This window comes from Gallinula chloropus (assembly GCF_964237585.1).
Source record: "Gallinula chloropus genome assembly, chromosome: 4".
Taxonomy (NCBI): domain Eukaryota; kingdom Metazoa; phylum Chordata; class Aves; order Gruiformes; family Rallidae; genus Gallinula; species Gallinula chloropus.
The window spans coordinates 59,700,290-59,726,680 of NC_140088.1; the positions used below are offsets into that span (position 1 = coordinate 59,700,290).

Sequence of the window (26,391 nt, forward strand, 5' to 3'; positions counted from 1 at the left end):
CACTTGTCACTCTGTGACTAGGAGATAAGGGCACATAGCATTCAAGAGACGCAGACAAGAAGTGATATATATGGGTGAGATCCTACTTTTCATAGTCCTCATGAAACAACCCCAGCTTTACACATCCAGAGACAGGCTCTGAGCCAACTTTTATCATTCTGGGATGAGATCTTGGAGCTATCGTAGACAGATCTACAGAAACATCATTTCTGTGATTAAAAAGACCCCAAACCCAAAAGACATCATTTAAGGCATTGTATGAAACCATCACAGTTCAACATTGGCTATCTTCTGTACTGTTCTGGTCTTACCATCTCTAAAAACCTACAGTAAAACTGGACAACATTCAGGAAAGGACAAGGATGATCAAAGCACTGAAGCAGCTTTCATACAATGAATGACCAAATAGATGAAAAAATACACCTCATTAAGAATGCCAGAGATCTACAAATCAAGGGTGGCGCTGAGAAGAAATCAATGTGAAACTCTCCACAGTCTCTTCCAAAACACTACCAAAAGGGTGTCAAACAAAAACTACCAGAAGGCTTCCTAAAACACACTGAGGAGTATACTGTGAGATGCAGTGTTAAGCTGTGAAACTCCTTGCTGCAAACGTCGCTGATGCTAAAAGCTTCCGCAAGTTCAAAGGCGACCAGGGAAACTCACAGGAAAAAAGCATCTGTCAAAGGTTATAAACTACCAAGACAGCACCTTTGACTCAGGAAGTCCTTCAGCCTTAAAACACCGGACGCCAAGAGTGTATTGTAGGAAGAATCCCTACAGATCTGTCATGCTGCTATATCAACCTCTATACAGATGCTAATGGCTATTCATGTGTTTTTCTAATATGCTCTCATGACACGTGGAGCTGTCTTGTCCAATAGGACATGCAGCAACCCCCAGAATTAGCTCTTAGTCTGCCCCTGCCAGCTCGGCCTAGCTTGCAGTAAGAACTTTTGTCAGTACAAGCCATAAGGGTGAGGGGAAATCAGAAAACAACAAATAGATTTGTACTTGCAAACCTCTTCACGTTCTGTTTCATTAGATGTTCTTTTGCCTAAATATCTTATTTTGCTTATATATGCTACCTTGGTGAAATGCATATTTTACCATTACATGTTGTGTCTTCCTCAAAGTCCTGTGATTAGGACTTTGTGGCAGAAAGACCTAACCTGTGGGGAAATATTCTAGTCCAATTTTTTTCTGCCATGTGGAGGAACACAGTCAAAAAAAAAACAATAAACTAACAAAACCCACCCATCTACTCACCAGTACTGCATTTTTAGGAGATTACATACATGGTTTATCTCAGTCACCTAAGCCAGACATCACCGGGTCCAAGGCCATATAAGCATTCTGATAACCCCACACCCCTGGGAATCCTCAACAGCCCTCAAAGTTCACAGGGGCTTTAGTAAGTAAACAAAATGCCTAATTAATTTAGTAAGTAAACAATAAAGCCTAATTTTCAAGGTATCAAGTGTCACTCAAATGGTCTGTAAAAAAATACTCTAATTATATATCAGACAAAAATAGGACAAGAGAGCTTGACCTATATCCTGGGAACAGTATAACCAAATTGTCACAGAAACTACAGAAGATATACTAGTGGGATTCACATATGATTCTTTGTGTTGTATCATACTTAAACATGAATAAAAACTTGGTAAAGGAGTCTGTGTTATGCAGACAATGGGAAACAGATTTAGTTATTTCCTTTTCTCAAGTGTTTTGATAAAGGGCACCCCTATTTCAATCTTCTGCCAGGATAAGGAATAATAAGGAAGGATAATTTTTCACACACATATCTACCTGCAAAACTTCTCGTATAACTACACAGTCCAGATCAGCTCCTTCAGTTTTATTCATTCTTGCCACACATGTATTCCCCAGCTCCTGTGATTATTGTTATCACTGAGATGACATTTGTATTCCAAACCCCTATTTCCAATGGCTGATAACTTTCTGAATCAATTTTCTTTGAGCTAGAATTTCTCATGCTTGTTGTCAGCCTCAGGGTGGGTGTTCAAATGTGAAGGTCTGAAGAAAATCCATTAAATAATTTTTATGAGGATCAAATTTTTAAATAAACATAACTGTACTTTCTGTGTTCAGTAAATTGTAGTTTAATGGAAACTAAACTAAAAATAAAGCTAATGCAACACTCTGTGATTTTAGTTGCCTGAAACTCCTTTGCTGACCCTAATTCTTCCCCTGTGGTTTGAGACTGCTAAATAGGTGGCATAATTAGCAATATTTCTATTTTCTAGGTCTTATAAACGTTATGCCTGAAGAAAAAACAAAATAAATTTAAATAGCACAGTAGCATGCAAAGAAGAATAAATGTGAAATTAAAAAAAAAGTTGCAATTATGGATGTGCTGTTGCAGCTGTGTATCAGGCATACTTTGTCAAGCTTCATTCCAATTATACCATTAGGCTGATATGCTTTGAGTTGTGTCCAGGACAAATCCATATACTTTAAAAAAATAACAATCGGTAAGATATTGTATAATTCTCTAAATGGGGCAGAAGAAGATGAGCTCAACTCCCTTTTCAGGTGAAACAATGGTTCAGAGCCAGCACGTGGACAAATACTGAGCTGCAAGAAAACTAAACTAGGAGAGTCTTAAGTCTTAAAAATAAAATCTGAATACAATTGATTCTAAAATACCACCTCAGACAACTCTTCTTGCTTTCTCCTGCCAATCCAGAAGACTTGTCATTCTTTTACACTTTAACATTTCTATAACTATGGATAAGAAGTGTTTCTTTGTTACTAGGCAAATGTATCACCACGTGCAATAAAAAGTCTCATTGGAAGCCTTCTTAGAGGTGGAGGACAATAAATCCTCTGGGACACTTAGGAACAAAATTTCAAGACCCAAAATATCTAGCAAAGACCAACACTTTTACAATTCCTGGTTCACTTTATCTTCATAAACACATATTATGTATTTTCTCTTTTATGTATTCATGCATTTAGTGAGACACCAAGCTGTAAATACTGTAGCATATGCTTGTAGAAAAAACAGAAACTTCCTTGAAAAAAAAAAAGGGTTTTTTTTTGCTTGGAAATTTGGGAAATGCAATCTTTGCCAAACACTTTTAACCAGTGTGGGCATAAGATTCTGCATTACTTTGCTGACGTTTTTAAATAAATTCCTATATATCACAGAAGAAAAAATTGCCAATAAATTTTGCATGAAACAACTTCATATCTAAAGCATCATCTTCGCTTGTGGCATTCAGAACAGCTCACTGGTAAGAATTCCCCCTAACATTTCAAATCCTGTAACTTACAGTACAATAAATGTTTTGGAAATGATGTGAGATCAGAAACGTAGAAAAGGTAAAAATAAAAGTAAAAAAATGGAAAAGGAGGTAATCCTGAGAAAGAAAGAAAAAGGTACAAAAGAGACAAACTCACAATTTTCAATAGTGTTTCCTACTTTTAATGCAAGCAGTTCTCACCTGAGTGTGTGAAGGTGGCAAGCCTTTCCGGCCATATACTCCAATCAATGCATCTTTCTGAAGGGATATATTGAATTTTAGAAATTGTGGCTGATCAATGAAGAGTTGTGATCTCCAAAAAATTCCTGGGGGAACTTCTTGTATCGCTCTTCGGCCTATATCAAGTTCTCCAGAATCTATAGTGTTGTTTTCTTGTGCAAATCCCCCAACTTTTCCTGAGAGGTTAGAATAATATGAGATCAAAAATTAGTATTCCTTTCTTGCTTTCAATCATCCTTCAAATAAACCATCAAATATTTGGAATCACCTCAGACAAAATGTTACCTGACAATCTTTGAGATTATAAGATCCCAAGGAATTCACTGATTTGGAAATGTAAAGGAAAAGGTACCACAAATACCTACCAAGGTAAAATATTGTAACTTTCCCAAGCAATAGCATTATAGAAACAGTTTTAAAGTTTACATTACACTATTCACTTTTCCCCAAGTATTTCAAGAAGGTTTTCCAGCAGAAAGTCTCACACTGGAAAAAAAAAAAGTGAAGGGAAATGCAGCGTACCAATTTTAAGAATAACAGATATATAAACATAAACAGCCAAGAGACCTAACACACAGTCTTGTCTATATTAAATGTCAGAGCATTTATATGATACTAACCACGTCTGGAGCTCTGGTTTCCCTTTTTTTTTTAGTGTGTGTTTGCATTCCCCAAAAAGAAAGGCAGTATTTCTTGTTCCATTGTGCCTATGTTCTTATGCCTTCATCTCCTCATAACTCCTACGTCCTCTGCACTCCCTAGCCTCAGCCTCAAGCTTGTTATAACCTCCTTGCCCACATTATCTCTTGAATAAAATGTCTAGCAGCATGTCAAAGTCTGGTACTTTAATTTTTTTTCTATATCATGAATACGTATTTATCCTGCAAGCCAATTACTGGGAACAAGAACTGAAGGGCATTAATGATTTTTTCTCTACTAAGCCTTTGTGCAACTATCAGTTAGCCTTAAGAGGCCTGTGACGATGGCTTAGAAATGCCCAGAAGCAGCAAAGAAGATGCTAGCATGCAAAAGACACATGATGTCAAATGCTAACACTGAAAAACTGGATTACTGGTTGTGGCATTAAAAAAGAAAGTAAGTCTCCGGTACCCCCATCAACCTTTTCCTTCAAGTGAGTACCTCCAGGCAACAGAGACAATCTCCACTGCAGCTCAAGTACAGAACGGTACCATCCAATCTACAAGGCTCCATGCTATCCTGAGGAAGCATTATCAAATGAATGAAAGGTGTAAAAGTGTTCCCACCCAAGCTGATGACCTCACACGACTGTACAGTATGGACACCACAGGTCTGTGATAGATCTGAGATCTCCATGCTGCTCATTGGTGCACTGGAACATGCTACATCTGCCAAAGATTACAAAGCTTTGTCGAAGCTCATCAGCAAACTATTTCAGTTGTGGTAGTGTTTTCTACCTGCCTGATTTTTGGGAAAAAGTACTATGACTGACGCACTAGAGAAGTGGTTTGTACAAACTGATCCAGCTTTAGAATCTGAGATAGTTTAGGTAAGTCTGCGGCCAAAGACTCAGACCTAATGTTTGGGCACTAACTCCACGCCATGCAGCTGGATGTAGGCTGTCTTGGAAGCTGGTGCCAGCACCAAAGCCTTCTTCAATTCAATGGAATCTGCGCTGTCAAATCTAGACTAAGATGCAAAGAACTTGCTCAGTAATATGTCAACTCCAGAGTAAGGAAGTAATGCCACATCAAGGCAGCTGACGTATCAAGGTGAGCCTTGAGCGAGGCAACATTAAGAAAAATGGAACTGTAGTTAGAATCTCACAGTCTGCTGTGTTTTTACCAGCAGTTTATACTCCTTTTTTTCAGCAGCTAGTCTATTACAAAGACTGAACTAAACCAAACCCACGTGAATGTGATAGCACATTCAAGCGATGCTGACTTTTTTTTGCATATAACTGTTCCGAAGAACTGACAATGCTCTGTTGCTGCCCTGTCTTTTATGTTCAAACTCTACATTATTCATCATTTGATGGCACAAACTGACACAACCTTTTTGCAAACATTTAGACTTTAAAAAACTAGATTAAAATCTGAAATGCCAGGTGAGGTCACAGATTGATCCTCGCCACTTTTTGTGCATCCAAGATGAAGAGAGACTGCTGCTGAATTAAACAGGAACAGAAGCGCTACTGAGAGTCCTTGAGTGGGGGCTTGTATCATCAGAGCTGAGCCACGACGGTGTTGCAGTCACTGAAAATGTCTCACTTACAGGATCATCATATTGATCAGTGTTCTGCTGAGAACAGACAGTGAAATATCTTATCTTGGAGAAACCCTTTTATACTTTTCAGGACGAGCCTAATGCTTTTCTAACTTTTGACTTAACCTTTCACGATATTCCTATTTTATTCTGGAAGATGGATCCGTATTCGCTGTTTCTGTTCATTTCAGCATTTGTTTTTTACTTCTTCTTTCAAGTTTAAGCATGTTGTGTGGTACAAAATCACACACTGATAACTGGTAATCATTACACACTCCAGGATTGATCTGAAACTTCCCCTATTTCTACATTTGAAATGAAAAACAACTACCTCCTAACTAGTGAAAAGATGAATTAGGAGGCTTGAGTAGGTGCACTTTATCAAACATTTTAATTGCTCACCAGGAATGTCTATCAATGCACTTCAACAATTATCCTTAGCAGATAATCATCCTAGGGACTCCCATTTTCTTCACCAAAAAAGAGGCAGCTTTACCCTGGAGCCACATGCCCCTTTAATGCCACACTGTGTCTCTCAAAATCACCACCAGTTTTTTGTCCTCTGAGTACAGGGTGTTAATTATTCTTTGTTTCCTGTTGCATCTCAACGGGCAAGAGAAAAATCTCAGTGGTGCCATCATTTCCTTTTCACATTCTAAACAGTAACAGTTCTTACACATAGCTTTAAATCAAAATATGAAGCGTCTAGTTCATTCACACAATTCCATAATGACGTAACAGTCCAACTAAGAAAACATTTTAAAATACCCAGAATCCTGAATATAATCTCTTTCACTATACTTTTTCTCTACCCCTAAATTTCTTCCTTCAGTCCCCCCAAATGACAAGAATACAAATGCACAAAAATATTTAGAGGTAAATAATATATAATCAAGATTTGTACATGCATTTCTAGGTAATACTATTATTTTAAAGACTACATTAATTTGCTGTATCACCTACTAATACATACAACCATTATATGATGCATTTATGATACCAATAACCCAATGCATCATAGCTAATTAACAGGTTAATTAATATTTGTTGGGGGTTTTATTTGTTAATTGCATTTCAACTGTCCAAGGTTAGGGTGGACAAAATCCTGAGCTAAAAATATTTACAGCAATAAACAATATTTAATCATTATACAAGAAAATAATTTACAAATATCACTACAATGACATAAAGCCAAACTACCTCTCTTTACTTGCAAACATTCTAAAGATTAAGACACAAGATACATTGTGAATAACTGAGGATCTGTAACAGAGAATCTAAACAAACACACAATCCAAACCCAAAAATGCTAAACAATAATTGCTGTATAGTGTCACACATAATATCATCTTCCATCCTTCAAAGGCAGTACTAATTAGAATATTAGGTTGCAAGGCTGGATTCACAGTCAGTAGCGTGTTACCCCATTCCACTGAATAACCTTACACTCAGATCTGTTTCTGTGAGACTTCTACATATGCTTCTGCAACAACCATTTCAAGAAATTAAAAATCCTCCTTAAAAACATATCTTTTTAGGAAAAAACCCGCCATAAAAGCTCACTACACATCAGACAAAGCCAGTATAATGCATATTAAATAGTACAATCTAAAAAAACCCAACCCTAAACATTTAGGTAAGGAAAAAGAAATGTCCCTTTCTTTTCCCATTCACTTTTATCCTCCCCTGAGGTTTTTAAAAAAATCTGCAATTAAGCAGAAATTGTGAAAAGGCATTTCTGAATCGCACGTAGATTTTATACGACAAAGCCAGCAACACGAGGTGCGACCAACTGCTAGAACACCATGGTTCAAAAAACTCTGTTTGTTAACCTTTATTTTCTATCATCTAGTTAGAAAACAGACAGAGCACTGATGCACCTCGAGTAAATGTTTATATTAGATTAAGTACGGCTCACAATTTACTTTGGAGAACCCATACTGACACGCCCTATAAAATTCATCATTCCGAAGAGAAAGCACATTCTTATGCAGCCCTGAACCATGGCTGCCTAGATAAGCAGGTGATATGCTGCCCACAGGTTACTGTTCATATAAAGGGAGAGGGGGGGAAAAAATATCCCCAAAAGAAACAAACAAAAAACTTTTGGAAAAGTCTTGTTCAGCAATTCAAGCTTTAATTAACAAATATTTTCTAATTAAGGATGATTTAACATGCTTTTACTGTCAGTTTATGACTGGCTTCCTAGGTAAACCACGGCTGAATTTTCTTCAGAGGTCATAAGGACGCATTTTCAAGTTTAAGCTTCACAGAAATTATCTGTGAATCTGAATGGCAAACAAACCCCATGCCTGGGATGTAAGCCTATGATTTTCTGACCAGAATTACCCACAGTTTATAGGAGTAAAAAAAACCCAAACCAAAACAACCAAAACAACACAACAAACAAAACCTGGCAGGTCCCCACAATAGTGGGAATTTCTCCCACCTGAGTCAGTGTTTCAGAGAATTACCAGAGGTTGCTCAAAAGGGGAAGTACTGAAAGTTGTGCAGCTGCCCAAGTATCCAAACCAAGGCTTGACTTCTTCCTTACAGTTTTCAGTAACTAGCATGATAACACAGGAGCCCACTCCTTAAACTTCACATGTGGTCATCACGCTTTCCATTCTGCTTAACTTTCCTTTTGTGGTTTAAAATGCGTGTTCTCTGGTCTGTCTGTTGCTTAGTATTGATGTACGCTGATAAATGACCACTTATCATATTCTGCTGAGGACAGCATTTTAACAGGGGATGAAATTAACTCTGTTCTCTTGTACAGTATTTAGGGACACAAAGAAGGAAAAATGGAATTTGATATATGTTATTTAAGTTTACTTTTGAGGCAAAATTTAATAGGCTTTAATTTTTAAAATAAAATTAAACATTATCAAGGGAAAAATATCAAATATTTACAAAAACACGTATGTGCTTTATAGAAGAAACTAGATTGGCTACTCAGGGCAGAAGACAGCGGGATGATGAGCTGTCACTGCAGCATCAATATTCATTGACCATACAGTAGCTCTTTGCTATTCATTCAAAACAAGCAAGAACACAGAAAGAGATAATGAATATCTAAGTGCAAGAAAAAGGCATTAGGGTAAAGGAAATTAAAAAAAAAGAAAAAAGTCCCACTGGAGAAGTTTCATCTGCTTTCAAAGACGACAGAATGAGCTGAGATGTGGCTTTTCTATAACTTAGAGCTGTGATATCTTGCAAAATTTTCAAGATGTCAACTGCTGGCAGAGGCTTCCCCCTCCTCAGTGGTAAGGAGGTCAGCTCTACCTTGTGAAAGGGAAAATGGATTTTTGTGTAATGAAGCAAACACCGCATTTGTCAACCATTTAAATCAAGTTTTCCATTCAAAACCTATTGATTTTAAAGCCTCTGTTAGCCAAAAGTGCAGAGGCTCCTAAATGTTTTGAGAATCTTAAAGGGCAACATGGAAAAAGGTCGATAAAAAATAATCTCTTTATGTGGTTTGTATTTTAAAAGCTCCTACAACAACAAAATTAATAAAGTTTTGGTTGGTGGTTTGATTTATTATTTTTTCTATATATTGGTTGGATGATTCAGACTGAATATTATATGCTAGAGACTTCGAGAAAACAAATGGAAATATTATACCTGACCTGTTAAGTTTCAGAGAGAAATAAAAAAGAAGAAAACATCAGAAGACATCATCAGCTATAGAGAAAAACACAAGCCATTCCACAGCAAGGTCATCATGCCATAGAAAGCTCCCTGATGATGAGTTGTGTTCTATACAGAGCTAAGAGAGAAGCTTCAACATATGCAAAACTCCCCTGAAAAGCCGTTTCTGGTATCAATCTGTTAGAAAAAGAGATTATGTCCCTCTGTTACAGACAAGGCTTTGGTCTGAAAACTATCCAGAGCTTGCTGGGACTCCCAAGGATTGAATTTTGGTATCAAGTCCCCCTTATGAAATAGCATGTCCTATCACATCAGGCTCCCTGACTTTGTTGTGAGCATTTCTGCATCACAAGGCCCCAGCCACCCCAGACAGGATGGTCCGACCCAGCCTCGGCACCACCCTGCTATCTGTTAGGACCCTATAACAATCATTAGTTTATCAAGGATTTTAGCGTAAATGGATGTTTTGCTTCTCTGGACGTGATGAGAGCTTTTCTACCTCTACCACATATTAGATGTAAATTCCCATAGGGAATCTTGGTTAACTGCCAGCTTTCCTCGTAAGATCACCATTACTGCATGGGATTCATCTCTCCCTTCACATGCTAGGTAAGAGAACCGGCGCACTCTTTTCAAATGAAATACAACAGCTTATTATGTACACGCCTATTCAAAATCAGTGTTACTCACAAATGCTCTTTTGTTAAATGTACAGAATTTTTGGGGAAAAGCATTAAAATCTGGTATTACAAATAAGAGACAAAGAAAGGAAATGCTTTGAAAGAAGGAGAGAAATTGGTGCCTGTTTCACTTACCATTTTCTCCAGCAGGTACTGTTACAGGATGTGTTGGCACAGTATCAGAATTCACTTTTCCATTCTCAAATGTATCATTTTCAGTTTGCTGCAACTGCCAGTTGAGGCCAAACAGATGCATTGCTGGTGGTAAAGGATACAGGTTATTTGATGCTCTTAACCACAATGACAAATCGCACAAATAATGGCTTTCCACGCTTCAGAGCGGAATAGCAACTCATACATTAAAAAATTAAATTACAGGAACAAGCGTTCACAGACTAATAGTTCAACTTAGCAATGGCACTAAGCAATTACTACCACTGTTCTTTAATGATACAGTGCTTTCGGTGAACGCAGTTGACAGAGAGCTCACCAGTCTCATTTTGAGTCTTTTATTGGTCCCAAATCAATGTTCAAAAGGATAGGCAGTAATTATGTCCTTTTCTCTTTTTTCATTTTTGATCCTTCTGAAGAGACAAATCATTTAAGTGAGCTCCTAAATGACCTACTAAAATAAATGTTTTCACCAGCAGATGGATCTGGTCTGGTTAGCCAGAAAGGAAAAAGAAACAGTGGAAGAGGAGAAGAAGGAGGATGCTGTGGGTGTTGCAGGGCCAACACAAATGCTCCTTTACGTGCTGTCAGTAATACCCTGTGTAACCTCGTTACATGCCCATTCCCCATGCTAATCTACGGAACCAGGCCAAGGCCATTAGCAGAGCAGGAGACACTGGGGCATTTGCTCTATTAATGATAATGCACAAGCTAGGTTTCTGAACTACTTAATTCCCTACAACCGCGTCTATCAGAAAGGTGATACCATGTTAAAACATTTAGCTAAGCTAATTATGAAAGACAGACAACCTTCCATGGTGTTAGGGGGAACTACTTAAGGAACCTCAGTATCACCAGGGATTATTGAGCAAACTCCTTGTCTAAACTTGCAGAGAAAAAATATGAAAAAACCCCACCTTAATGCTATAGTGTAATACACGTAACATGCTATTTCTTGCTATATATGGTGTGTTTCCCTCTCTTCCAATGATTCTATAATTCCACCAAAATTTATTCTATTGTAATTACTCTAATTTGCATTTGGTATAACATGGACTTGATGATTCAATGACAGCAGTTATCTCAAAAGCTGAAATAGTCTTTCAGTGCTACTGGGGAATAAAAGTACCCTGGAAAAATACTCTGTAATAATGTTTTTTAACTATTACTGCAAAACGTAAAGATAATTCACTGTATCTCGCTGCTTCTGCTCTTTCTGCCTCTGAAACAGATCACTGCTATAGATGATGTTACTATTCACTCCTCCTATCCTAATGACAAACAATTCTTCTTCCCTTTTGGTTTCATCTCTGATCTTTCAATTGCTCTGTATTGATCACAGCAGCCCTTACTTAAGATGAACAGGAATTTGTGGAAGTTTAATCTGGGAGACACTGAACGCTGCAGAATTTAGACCCTCTCTGCCAAGTCTCTGCCTGAAACTCTCCCCCTTCCCCCCAACAAAACAAAAAAACCAGAATGCCACCAAAGACCTATTACTGAATGCTTCAAAGACTGAAATCCTCACTATAGATGACATATTCTCTTTGTTCCAAGTCTCTGACTCTACTATTACTCTTCTTTCTCAGACCTTAAATTGCCTGTCAAAGCCTGATAATGTAGAATGTTCCTTGACCCTAAAACCTTATTTCTTTTTTCTCCTCTCATCTCTTGTTAATCCATAAATCCAACCACCACCATCTTTGGCTCATGACTAGAATTAGCCATTATTATTTTGGCCCTACCTCAGCTGAAATTCTTATTTATGTATTAATCATCTGATGATTTTACCTAATTTAATATATTTCATTAAAATCCCTAGGGACAAATTCTACTATCTGTTACACTAGTTCACTTCACTGGCAGCAATGAAAGACTACAAATAGCTAAATATTTCATCACTCAAACTCAGTACATATCTTGTCTTAAGTCTGGAGATCTAAATCACCTCTCTTAACTTAGCTTGCTTCTTATCACTTTTAATACTCTTCTGGAGAAAAAAAAAAGAAAGTGACACTTGTTTTATAACTCTAAAGCACTTCCCTTCCAAAGGCATGAGCTTAGAACATCATTAACAGCTCTGTCTGCTGGTGCTGTGTACATGCCCTGTGCCTCTTCATACTCCACTGGGAGATCAGAAGGGGAAGCTCCAACATGACCTTCTAGCCATTCCCTCATAATTCAAAACAGCTGGAATTTGAAGTCTTCAAAGGCAAGGACTGTAGGATCTATATTGATTACATCTCAAAGAACCATAGTTACTACAAGGTAAGTGACAATTACCTTTTCTTTGTGTTTGTACCAATGTGAGTCCCACTGTAGTTCACTGTCAAAGTTGGAGAGTAATAGCTGTATCCTTCAAAAATACTATTGCACTCTCAACTCTGACACTGAACTACCACCAACTTCAATAAACAATGTTTAATAAAGACAAACAGATGGATACATGCAGCTGTTTCACAGACTGTCAATACTGGAATATTTTTGAAGCAGACCAAAAGCATTGCTTGACAGCTCCAATGACAACCCAAAACCTACAATGTGTACTAATCCACTAAATAATTCAACTATGTAATCTCTCTGAGACGGCACTATGGAATTTACAGAATTCCTCTTTCCCTCCACACATATGAGAAGAACATGAAAGATTTAGGCTTGTTGATACAGGATCAAAACAGAAGGCACAGTTTCTTTAAAGATGTGGAACTTTAGGAACATGGGTAAACTGACTGATTAAGAAAAATTCAGGCAGTATTTTATCAGTGGATTGGTCTCTTCTCAGCCAGTATATAAAAGCCAACTTTAAACCCTTATCAGTATTAGAAGGGCAGTGAGGCACCTGTCAAAAGTTCTTGATGTCCCCAAGAGTCTGATAAGCAGCACCTGATACTGGTAACCAGACTGAGAGCACGCCTCAGCAGGGGTTTGAGACCTTCAAGTCAAATGTTATGAACTAGTTCTGATTTTCCAGAGAAGAAAATGATGCAGGCAGACTGCTGTCTGCAAAAACTTTTGATTTCCTCTGGTCTGGAACCTTACACCTTTGCAGTGGGGATGTAAGGGTTCAACCCCCTTTTCTCTATCTCTCTCATGTTCAGAGAAATTCTATAAAAAAATTGATATATGAAGCAAAACTAAAGCAAAATATATATTTTTTAGCTGCTATTTTAGTCCCAAATGTAATGTAAAGCAGTTTGTTGATTTTTGGATCGGATATTGCCTGTCAGGTCTGCTTTATTCCCATCATATTTGGCACTTATTTGGTGTAACACAATGACAATGAAGACAAGAGGCCCTTCTTAGCGTAACTAAGATTCTGAGCCTGCCAAATGTATTAGGGTACTAATACTGGAACAACTTTCAATACTGGCATACCTCTGGATGGCAGTGAGGACTAGTCTGAGAATGACAGATGCCTCTAACCAGAAGGCATGCAGCTTGTGATGGTTGTGAGCATGGAACACAACAACCTGATCCAAATAACCCACAGCTGCAAGCATGGATGAACACTCAGGGGATGGGAGAAAAGATGGGTTGTCACAATTCCAAATGTGCCCACAAACCCTAACAAAAGCCTCCTTTTACTTGCATCAAGTCTGAGATGATTGCTCCCATCGGGGAACAGGATGACTTTTTAAGCAGAGAAACAGATGATGATATCCTCTGCCTATTTTGCTGTTCGTCCCCATTTCTATTTTGCAAAGTAATCTCTAGCTACCAACAGATCTTTTTCACTTGCTGAAGTTATGAAAGCACTTTACCTTGGGACTGACATAGTTGTTTAACGTGGTATTGGTACTGCTACTGGCCAAATCATGAGCATTATGGCCAGCATTTAGAGTGTGGTGATAGTTTAAATGATGAGGAATCCATTCCCTCTTACCACAGTGGGAAGGAGAAGCACCAGAGAGTAGAAAGTCCTCTAGGATCTGCACTGCTCTTAGCACGTTCACAGCACCAGGAATTCTCCACAATCTCAAACACATGAGCACTGACCAAGCTAAACTGGGCTTTATACCCCTGCCCCTTTATATATTTCTGCAAAGCAGCCTGTTCCAAATGGACTGGGATATTCAAAAGACTCTGAGCTCAGGTTAAAGAAGTACATTTATACCTATAGTAGCATTGATGTTAACACAAAACTATTATCATTTGTTACAGGCTATCAGGTAATTTTACCATCTGTCACCACATGGTTCAGTGAAGGGTTTCTGAACCACCTTAAACTGCTTTTTCAAGCTTGGTTGATCTTACCTTTCACTCTGTAATTGAGGTCTAGTTATTTTGGTCTGTAATCAGTCTACAAGGCCTTCATTTCCACTCAATAATTAAAACAGCAACTAAGAACACATTTCACAGCAAACACTTGAAAAAAAATATTATGATTCGTTTACACGGTGTAAAACATTTTCCAATAACCTGCTTCAGGAAAAACAAGGTTGCTGCTATCAGGCCCTTTCATTCTTACAACGCTGCCAGTCTATTTGTCTTGCATACTCCCTGCTCAAGCTAGTATTGCTGTGCTTCATGCACTCCCTTTACAAGGAACTCTTGAGCAAACACACTGTATTATCACTTCAAAAACCTCTCTAAGACTTTCTTCAGCAAGCCAAAAAAAAAAAAAACCCAGTCTATTAGTAGGTGCTATGAGAGACGGATAATTTATGTAATGACGTCACAGAACTAGAGCTGTGGGAGCTGACAAATACCTGCTGCATTTGACTGGGAAGTGCTTTCTTTCCCTTCTCTGCCTTGCTCACTGGCTCAAAGCTCTCTTCTGCCAAATTTGAGAGGCACAAAAAAAAAAAGGTAACAGAAACCCAATTTACATAGCTTTTCTCCATTTAGCTAAACCTAGTCTTGTCTGGCTTCTTTTTTCTCCTCATACACTTGAATGGTAAGAGGATGGGGATGGCTAGCTGATAAAGCAATCGACAGTGTTGGCATTCTCCAGTATCTGGGATGCAGCTCTGAACAGAACACAAAGTTTGTACACAGATGTGACTACACATGCAATGCTGGGTTTTATGAATGCTATTAGAAAAGAAAGAATATTTTTTTTCTTTGTAGGAAAGAGTAGCAATATGGAATAAAAAGCCAGAGAAACTTGCTTATCATTCTGGTCAAAATTCAAGGGCATCTCTATTGTAACTCACCAGAATCAACCACATCTTATTTTACAGTCTGTAAGTGACAAACAGGCTCCTATCAAAAACAAGGGGCACCATGAACACCCTTAGGAGCTGTGCGAGTGAAAGCACTGGAGATGCAGGTGATAAGGATGAACAAGCAAAACCATATGCATGTAAACAGAGGCTTTATTCACAGAGGAAGCCCTACAGTGACTGGAGAAGTAACTGAAGTTTGCATGGGAAGTCTCTGGTACTGGTCAGGAGCACCAGTAATTCAAGAGCTTCCAGCCTGAATCTGGTGAACTTGCTTTTTGCAGTGAAAGAAATCTAAAGGTGACATAGTGTGTTTCAGGGGAACAAGAACTCAAGGACAGGATTCTTTCAACTAGAAAGAAGCAGAATCAGAGTCACCTGAATTGGGAAATGAACTTCCAATTTTCCTCCAGCTCTTCTTAGAATAACAACAGATGAAAAATTAACACTAGACAGCAGAAAGAAAAAAACACTGGCTATCTCTAAGTAGGAAGCATCTCCCCAAGACCTCTGAAGATCAGGCCTATGGCACATGTTCTATAAACATAAAGAACTCAACTCTGCAGGGAAAGTTGGCAAGAGGAACTGAAGGATGTTGGCGACCATCCCTCCTTTCCCCATGTGCTTTACAAGGTATGGTAATCAAATCTTATTATTCATGAATCTGTGCTTGAAGATGAGCTTCTTGCTAAGATATTGAACTCATCTTCCAGGACTGCTACGTATTTCTGGGTGCTGGTGCTTTCAAACCATGATTTACAAAATTGCTTCCCTAGAATTAATAGAATAATATATATGCACACTTGCACATAAGGAAAAGTGAATATCATTTATAGTTAAAGCAATGCAAAAAGATTATAATTTAAACTAAGCAAATTGCAATTATTGCTCAATCTTGTTGAAGGATTATCTTCTAGTTCATCTCCCTGTTGGCAATACATTTTCAAATGAAATATTTGAACACTGAAGTGGTTTTTAAAATTATCTCACATATATTTTTCTTGCAGCTATAATTAGAATCTAAACCTATTTTATTCTGAAGGACCTGGAGTGGACCGGAAGATGTGCAAATCAACTGTCAGTGATTTGCATTAATTTGCTTTTTTCTAAGATAATAGGATGCCTTGGATGTTGCTGCAGATCAAATAGTTAATTAAAATTTTAAATAAAGTGAATTAAAAGTTACAAAGGCAAGTTCTTTATTTATTACTGTTTTTCTCAAATCAACAAAAAGCATGTTATTTCTCAATTCAGAAACAACTCAAAGGTATGTGCTTTTGAGCATCTTCAAAAGGCTAGCCACCAGGAGCATCATATAGGTTCTGAACCTATATTTTCAATGTACAACATTACAGAATAGCATTATATGAAAAACTTGGTGATACCTATCAAGATCAATACAGAAACTGACAAGTGTGGTCTCTTTCCTTTTATCCTGAACTGTTGAATGGGTCCATTGATTTTACTGTTTCACCTGCAAAAAAAAAATCCAACCTTTCTATTCTGTTTCTCATTTTCTTTTAACAAGGAATTTGCAAAACACATCACAAAAAAATGCCTAGAAAAAAGTACAGCTACAAAGGTGTATCACCTACCTACTAAGGATAAACTTTTTTTCTTTGACCACAAATCAAAGATGATTATGTAGCATTTCAAAGTACTGTTGCATTTGAACTAAGATATGTGTGTGGTAGTGTTGGTGTAGCTATTTTCACTACATTCACCCCAAAATGGAACATTTATTCTTCTGAAAACTTGCATGACTAGATGGCTCAGCTGTCAAGCCAGAGACTTTTATATAACGATGCTTTAAATCTGTCAACAGCATTATGTGAGGCACATTCAAAGCTTAAGGGAAAATCCAGACTTCTTAAAACAGAAACAAATATCATTATTCAGTAACTTCTTATTTAAGATGTTTCTGTTCTCTCTTGTTTCAGATGTGTCCATTTTTTCTGATGAAACATTGCCCATTATGTAATAATCTCCAGTATCACCTAAATATTCTTCAGTATCATCCCGGGCTTTCTCCTGAACACAGCTTACTGATTTTCAGCTGTTGTTCAGTTAACAAGATGGTGAAAAATCATTACAGATACAGAAAAGATGGGAAGTACATATTAGATTGCTGTCTCCTTTGAGGTGAGGGTTGTTTTGTCTCTTAGTTCACACAAAGGAATGAAAAACATTCCATAAATTTTGGGTTTCCATCTAATAAAGTCATAATCAATGATTTTGTTGTCAACTATTGTAGACAAGAAAAAAATTCCCCTGATTTATGCTTTTCAAGACTGGGTTAAGACTGCAGGATAATTACTTCTCTCTATTCCTTCAGGCATTTCTTTACTCTCTTCCTTCTCAATCTTTAACTCTTTCCCTTTCCTCCCTGCTTTCTGGAAAACAGCTGAGGCTCAGGTTTGAGCTTATCTGTTTTAGTGGTTTTTCCTCCCCACAACTCCAACAGAAGTTTTGCCCAGGGCGACATCCTTTAGATCACAGACCTCAAAACAGAAGTGTTAAGAAAAAGCAATGCCAATGTAATGTCTCAAAACTCATTGGAAACATCTTTCTTAGAAAAGAACATCAATGAATGGGTCCAAACAATTTTATAGTTCAAAGGCGTTATTTATTACAAAGAACCCCAAGAAACACACAAATATTTTGAGGGAAATAATAATACTAGTTACCAGTTATAAAAATGCTGCTGATGATATCACCAACCACTACATGATCATGCATAACCTATTTCCATGTTGATGGAACAGGGAAGTGTAGTCTGATGAAAAGATTTAAGAACCAAAGGAAAAAGAAAGAGGGGCCAATTAATGTGATGTTCAAAGGACACACCGAGACGGGATTTTATAGCATATAAAGAAATACTTGTGTTGCATATTTCCATCTCATGACTGGCTAAAAAAGATCAAAGCTTTTTTATTCCATATTAAGAATGACAGAATATTACAGCAAACATGCAATAAGGAGAAATGTAATAAGCTTTAATAAAAGATGATAATAAGGTTTGATAAGAACTTTTGGAATGTCACCAAATCTGGAATGTAAGATGAAAGCATCTGCATGTAGAGATTGTAGTGTGTTATTTGGAACCCCACAGAGCTAAACTGTGATTAGAACTACATATTTTTCCATAAATTAGCTTTTGTTTTGAATTTCCTGCTGAGATCATATGCAAGTTGATTGAACGTGCAAGTCAATATATAGGTTTTCTAATCCTTTGCTGTTTGTTAGGCTTCAATGATATCACAATTACAGTGGTCCACTTGTAGATCAAAGGCATGTGATTGAGGCCAAACCAAAATAACCTACACCCTCTTAACAAAACTTCTTCACGCTGATTTAGATCTGAGATAATTACCACTTACCTGCACTGTGCAATTACGCAGATGCCTAAACGAACCACTACATTCAGATCAACTTGCAAACCCACAGAATTTCCACTTAAATCCACACTTCAGAACTGAATGAACTCTCTGAGTCCACCATCAGAGGCCTTACACAACTCTACATTACCTCAACACCTCCAAAAGAAACTTTCAAGTTGTGAGCTACCTGCACAAGCAATCAATCTTGTGCAAATCCTCCGTTTGAAAGAACCCAATGCTTAAGTCAGCTCAATGACTGCAGCACTGCCCCTTTTGAAAACTCTCCACCATCCTCTGGTTTAGCTCAGTTCCTCACAGGGACACAAGCTCCTCAATACATCATCAAGACTCATGACTGCCTAAACAGCTGTGCTTCTGGACGAGAGACACACATGGGGGACTGGCTACTAGATAAAGCATCCTTTATTACACAGTCAGTAATGCATTTTATGTTCATCAGAATAACACACCATGTTCCTTCAGAGGCCTCACTAAAGTGGCATGTAGTTTTTATGAAACTATTCCTGTGAGCAAAGATAAACTCTAAGTGTATTAATAAAAAGGAAACAGAAAAAATTAATTTAGCTTCTATAATTTATCAAAGGAACCTAGGACATAAAGGCAACCTTACTCTTAATTGTTTATAAGGCCAGTGATTTGTTGCTTACAAGCTAGTTTGTAAGCCACTTTGTTATATAAGCCTTGGGAAAAACAAGTTAGGATTACAGTTTCACATTGATTTTTTTCTCCCCTTTAAAATAAAATCAGACACAATATTGAACTATAAAATCTTACAGGCAATATTAAGAATAGGAAATCTTCGTTCTATCACTTACAAATTGATAGAGAAAACCAGCAACTGGTTTGACTGTGTGAAAAGATAATGTATCAGTAATAAGGGTTTTAAAAATATCCTCTGCTCTTGTCTCCTGCTGAATTGAAATAACAAAAATGATTGTATCTCCCCTGTCAAAGGTGTAAGTACCTACATATCACTACCTCTACTTGATAAATACTATTAGGAGAAAGACAGAAAAGATGCTGCTGGGGACAAAAATCTGGCAAGTAAGTTGAAAACATACAGAACTATTCCTTGTCAGCATGAAAACACATGGAGTCAGTCAAATGGGGATCTACTGTCCAGCTAAAATGCATCAATAGAAACTGGTGTGAAATTTGGCATTTCAAAGATGAAAGAAGAGACGAAACAACAGATAACTCTGGAGCTTTCACAGCAAACATAAATTTATTGTACCCAGTTATTGTGTTACTGGTGAAACCCATGAAAACCAGTGGTTAGCAAAGGGTGTAAACTCTATGCAGTTGGCTGTTGTTTCAGACTTTTCAGTGAGCATTACTGAAGTAAGAATACTACTCTTCCTGTATCATAGTGATACAGAAGTATTTTTCTATATTTTTCAATTTAAATGAAAAAACCCCATACATGTTTCTTTACTTAAAGGTCTGTGGAGGTAGCAAATGGCTGATATTAATTATAGTATCTACCATCTCCTATCCCCCTCCCTGCCCTTACTCCTCCTTATTTATTAAAAGAGATGGTTCTGTGTGATCTTATTTCACTGAAAGTTAGCAAAAGCATTCTGCTTTTGTTTGGCTTTATTATTGCATAAAATTAATTGTAGAATAAAGCATTTCAAAAGCAAAATGCCTACATCATCTCAACAGTTGTACCACATTTGTTTTTTCTGGACTGTAAAACTACAAAATGCTCCTACAGGTGGCAATTCCTAAGAGACAGCATTTTTTTTTTTGTTTTCTACATTAAATTGTTTGAAATGGCATTCATGTGAAAATGAAGGATCTCATGTTTAAAGACTCCTGTCTACTGCTGGGGACACCTAACTTTCATCCATAATTAATCACTGCAGTGGAGTAATTATACCTATATAAAACCCATGTGTTCTTGCGATCTCAGTCATAAATGTAACATCAAATGAAATTGCTCACAGCAACTTTGGAGATATGCACTTGACTGTTTTATTCTGAAGTGCTTGTGTATGGAGAGGTTTACCAAAACCTCATCTAAATCAGCATGATTTTTTAAAAGCAAGCAGTTCTCTTTATAGAAAAGACCCAAGAAAACATTGGAATTTATAGAAAAGATGCAATTTATACACAAACCGAACAGTTTTAATACGTATATTACAATTCACATATCACAGCAGATAGTACATCTCTAAGGGCTGGCTTTTGTCTTCACAGATACAGGCTAGAAATTAATGGCAACTACCAGCAAAGAAGGCTGTAATCCTTCTGATTATCTGAATTTATCTGAAAAAAATAGCTGGTGTAATTTAACTTCATTTCTCCTTAGACTGGAAAATAGTTACTACTTGAGGGGTCTGCCAGGTTATTAGGGGAGGAGTTCAGAATGGCCAATGTCTCTACGTAATGTGCTTGCAAGAGATTGCAGTGTTCCTGAAAACACCATACAGATACTGCAAACCCATCACACTGCATCACACTAGGATGGCAGAACGACACAATGTGGGACCTACAGCCAATGACATCATGTCAACCTGCAGTTTATTACTACACCTGTTACACTGCCAGGATTACTGGGTTTCAATTTGCTCCACTGGGCAAAAGTGGAAGGGTGACAGGACTATTGCCAAAAAACTTGTGATAAATCTTAATTAGAATACAAGCCTTTTCGGAGCAGAGGTGGGCATGCTCCTTGACGGATTAACTTTTTTAATCCCTTGCAATCTTGTCAAGTCTCTTTTAACCTCCTGACTGCCAATTACATGTTCCTACATCCTTCTGTGTGAGGATTATCTTTCTCAATGAACGTTTTCCTCTCAGTGCCTCTAACAATAATAGTATGTGACATCCACAACATGAAACAAACATTAATACTGTGCACTCCTGAAATAGTAAATATTATATTATGCTTTGCACTTAGTCTGAAACATAGTAACAAGATCACTGCTTAGAAAACATCAACTAAAAGCATTATTCATAATGATATTCTTGCAAGAGACAAAAAGTATATTTAATGTTCATGCTTGAAGACATGGGTGTTCAAAGTGTTCAGATTTTGTACTATGGCAATGAAAAATGTTAAAAATATTTTAATCCCAATTCAGCCCAATAAGGCAGTGAAGCGTAACAACTTCATTTTCTGACTAGTCTGTCTCCCAGTTTTGAAAGAAACAGTGTGGTAAATATAAGAAATTACATTATTCTTTAGAAAACATTTCTGCTCTAAGGAGGCACAATGAGCTCATCTGCAATGCTGTAAACATTATATGAAACTCATACAGTTATCTAAAGGTCACAGCTATGGGATACCAAGGAAAATAAATTTATCTCATGATAGACAGAGCTGAAAATCTCTGCCATGGAGAAAGTCATGGAAGTACTAACTGTAATACTAAGATTCATGTTAAAGAATAAAAACAACATGGACAGTCCCATATGCAATTACAAGAAGATATCAGAAATGACTGAGAGGAGTTTCCTGAACCAAGGTTAGTAAGGTATGGCCTACAAATGTCAATTATTTGGCTTTTACAGTTAAGATTTTAGTAATAATGAAGTATGGAAACGAACTAGGAGGTTGGTTCTTCAGACTCTGAGGACTTTCCTTAGGTTCATTCAGCGTGCTACATTCCATTTGAAGTTTCATCTACCTGCCAAATAATTATGCTGTATTGCATTCACCAGGTACACGACCATGCACTGAAAGGCCAACTGAAGTCTACACACCCTTTGGTCCTGCCTAGCTAGACCACACACCTGCTCTTCTGTCAAAGAGCAACATGTGGCACTGATGTCTAAAACAACAGGGAAGCAGCTTTTGACAGGGGCACAGCAGAACCACACATGCTGGGGAGGCAGAGCCCTAGACATGGCATTGCCATAAAAGTCAGCCAAAACCTGGCTGTCCATGACATTTGGAGCTGAGTGAGACCTGGAAACATCCATTCTGGGCAGGAGCAAGACATCTCTATGTACCTAATCCACAGTTCCTTACTTTGAAAGACAGCTGCTTCCAACTCCCACCAAGCCTGAACTGATACTGGAAACCTTTAATTTGGGAAAGGATGACAGGGCATACTGCTGCTGCCTCCAAAAGCACTAGACACCTGAACCTTCCCTAAAGCCCCATGGATTGTTAAAATTAGAAGTTGCCTATTACTCTGCAAGGAATGATGTATTTTCCATAGTGCTGGAGGCACTGGCTGCCTTCACAGCTCTAGATGTAAGCACACATTGAACAAGAACATGAGAGACTGATGTGGTTCTCCTAAGCGCCTGGTGTGATCAGACAACACCAAAAAGTCATGCTTAGATAGCCAATGTGCTTCCTCAGAAAGGTTCATGGAAAAGAAGTTTCCCCTCTGTAGATCTTTGGATAGTAGTTTGAATACACTGTGATGTATGATTTTAGACTCAGATATACAAATGCATTAGTCTACCTCAACTCCTCCAATTTCATGGAAAGAGAAATGGGGTGAGACCATAAACCTGGTCAACTAAAAATCTGCCTCATATCTGCAGAAATAGAACTTACTTCCAACCCACACACCTCAGTGAAGCTCCAGTTACAGCTAAAGTCCCTGTATAACCTCGGGAAGCAGGCAGAAATGGGGAGAGAATGCAGAAAAACAAAAGTTCTTGATGATGCTCTCAGTGATAATAGGATTACAATACTCAAAATTAAATGCAGGTCAAAGAGAAAAACAGTTTCTATAAACACATAATGAAAGTAAAGGTGATTAATGGCAACTAAACTATATGCTCCCTTGTGCCTATTAATTACAATACCTATGTTGGGTATTGCAATAAAAATTCCATTTAAATGGCATTATTAATTAAGTTGTTTTCCTCATTCCTGGCAGTAATTGAGCTTTACAAACAGCAGAATAATGTTAACTTGGCATTGCAATCAAAAAGAAATATTAGATTGTTCTTTATGGATAAAGTAAAATAGATTCCTTTTGATTATAGGTACATTTAGTCACTGCTTTAGTCTCAAAAATTAATTTCTGTAATTGTCACGGTTGCAAGTGCATTAATTTTGAAGAGGGTGGTTCTGACATACTATGACTTTCTGCCACTGAGCCCAACAAGAAAGGCATCTGGTCTCCACAATCTGGGAATTGATGTGAATGACAGCAGCTGTCACACTAAATCCTGAGTAATACAGGACAACCACAAACAACAGACTCAGAAACGGCACTGCAGAACATGAAAAGTTACCTTCAGTCTGCAGAAACAGTTTTCTATTTTTTAAGCATTACTTAAAACTCACCTGCAGGATAGTTAATTGACCCTCAGCTGTAATTTTCACACCCAGCACCCTTCTGTGTCAGTCTTCTCATAATGAAACTTGTTTGCTATTTTTCCTGGCCACCTTCTCTTTCTACCTTACAGCCCCTCATCTTAAGTTGCTGTGTTATTATTCTCAGGAAGTTTTTGAAATAACTCTGAAGATAGTTGTCCATTGTTAGAAATCTATTAGCATATAAATTTTCAGCTTACTTTAAATATCTTGAGATAATGATAAAACAGCAACATTTTCAGACAGACAGAAAGCCTGAATGCACAACATAATAACCACAGAATAAGCACAATGTATCTATTTTTATACAAATGTGGAAAATGTGAATTATCTGTAATTATCAAACACAGCTTTTAAGTCTGGTATCTCTTTTCCATTCACATTTCATTTGCAATTTGCATTATGATTGTATGGTCATCTCTGTGTCATAGCAGAACAGTGCTTTTCCTACTGTTTCTCATCGAATGAAATATAAACTAAAATGTATGTTTGCCCAGAAGATGTTTCGGTTGTAAAGTCTAAATGTTAGCTTTCTTTTTTTGTCCAAAATGGATTTGCTTAACTCTTCACACCAAGTTCACAGGAATGATAAAAATAGTCCTATGGCCTTTTAAGTCAAGTAAAATTCCTTTTTCCTTTCCTGCCCTTCCCCCCCTCGCCAAAGAAGAGCTGTCCTTCTGTTATCACTGACATTTGAATATCTGCTCCACCACAAAGAATAGTTGGCTGGTGTATATTCTTGTCCTGACCACTGGCTGCTGAGCTAAGGCTGACAAAATGATCAGTCACGCAGAGGGTAAAATGCTCAACAGGCTCAGAAGTATCACAGATTGTTGTGAAGAAGTCAGGACAACAGAGGCCTGACTGAATAGGTCAAGACTCGCTGTGTATTCAGAGAATGTTTTATGTTAATAGAAGCCTATTTAGTAGACACAATATTCATGACAGATGCACGTGGCATGTGATCTTTCTGTGTGCAGCTCTTCAAGTGTGGTTGACCGAATCTGGTGTCATGTAATTCCAGCACTGAACTGAGGAAAGCCAGTTGCCTCGCCGGTTCCATGCACAGTGAGAAGTGGCACTAACCTCTTGCTTTGACTTAGACAACGGTAAGGTAGTGTCACTGGCAACGGAGAATCAATTGCCAAAGCAGTTCCTGGGGAAGAAAGAGGGGCCCTGATATACCCAGAATCTCATTAATTTCATCCACTGAAGTCACACTAAAGAAGAAATAATTAGTGTAGTACTTCGTAGGCGGGCTACAAAGATGATTAAGGGCCTGGAGCATCTCCCCTAGAGCGAGCTGGGACCGTTCAGCCTTGAGAAAAGAAGACTGAGGGGGGAACCTCATTAATGTTTATAAGTATCTTAAGTATGGGATGCAGGGGGAATTAGCCAGCCCCTTTTCAGTGGACTGTGGAGACAGGACAAAGGGCAATGGCTGCCAAGTTGGAGCACAGGAAGTTCCACACCAACATGAGGAAGAACTTTTTCACAGTGAGGGTGACAGAGCCCTGGGACAGGCTGCCCAGGGAGGTGGTGGAGTCTCCTTCTCTGGAGATATTGAAGACCCATCTGGATGCCCATCTGTGCAATATGAGCTAGGGAGCCTGCTCTGGCAGGGGGGTTGGGCCCGATGATCTCTCGAGGTCCCTTTCAACCCCTATGATTCTATGATGCTAATCAATCTGTTAATAGTTAATATAGCTGGTCAGAGCCTGTGCTATGCAATAACATACTCCAAACAACTAGTGACTGATGTGGTCCTCTACAATTACACAGTGGATTGTTCTGTTAGGAAAAAAAGCAGAGCTAAGAACAAAAAATTCCTCTCCTTAATAAAGCCAAGAATGGCCAGTGAAGATCCCAAAAGGCAGAATTGAAGAGTTGGAGGTTACATAGTGAACCTCAATTTGATGCCCACATTTGACCTAGGAGTTGCTCCACAAAACTTTCCCTTTGCTCATTCCCTGCAAAGGATGGATGCTGAAGAAGGCATTATGCCATGGGGAGGTGAAGGATGAAATTCTGATTTGTCTTTCACATTGTAAAGCTGGACTCCATTTCTGGCTCTCACATTGACTTCCTCTACAATGTTTGTGTAAAACTATTAATGTGTATATAGAAAGAGGTCAAACTAAGAATACTTGGTATTTCTTACTCTTTCATGGCTTAAACTTAATACTGCTCTTCCTAGCCTTCCAAATACGGAGATAGATGCCAAAATGCTCATGCTGTAAAAAACTGGTCCTTTTCTTTCCTTGGTTGCAAATC

At 37.9% G+C, this 26,391-nt stretch overlaps 1 protein-coding gene across 8 annotated transcripts in view; it reads right to left on the reverse strand.

The window, feature by feature from the left end:
- TENM3 (teneurin transmembrane protein 3) overlaps positions 1 to 26,391 on the reverse strand; it is a gene marked incomplete at its 5' end in the record, with an annotated part of 318,571 nt that overhangs the window by 90,077 nt on the left and 202,103 nt on the right. For all 8 annotated transcript variants that reach the window (XM_084263689.1, XM_084263690.1, XM_084263686.1 and 5 more), the window contains 2 exons: positions 3,474 to 3,688; positions 10,226 to 10,348. In XM_084263689.1, the coding sequence (XP_084119815.1) occupies positions 3,474 to 3,688; positions 10,226 to 10,348 (338 nt within the window). The remainder of the gene's footprint in view (positions 1 to 3,473; positions 3,689 to 10,225; positions 10,349 to 26,391) is intronic.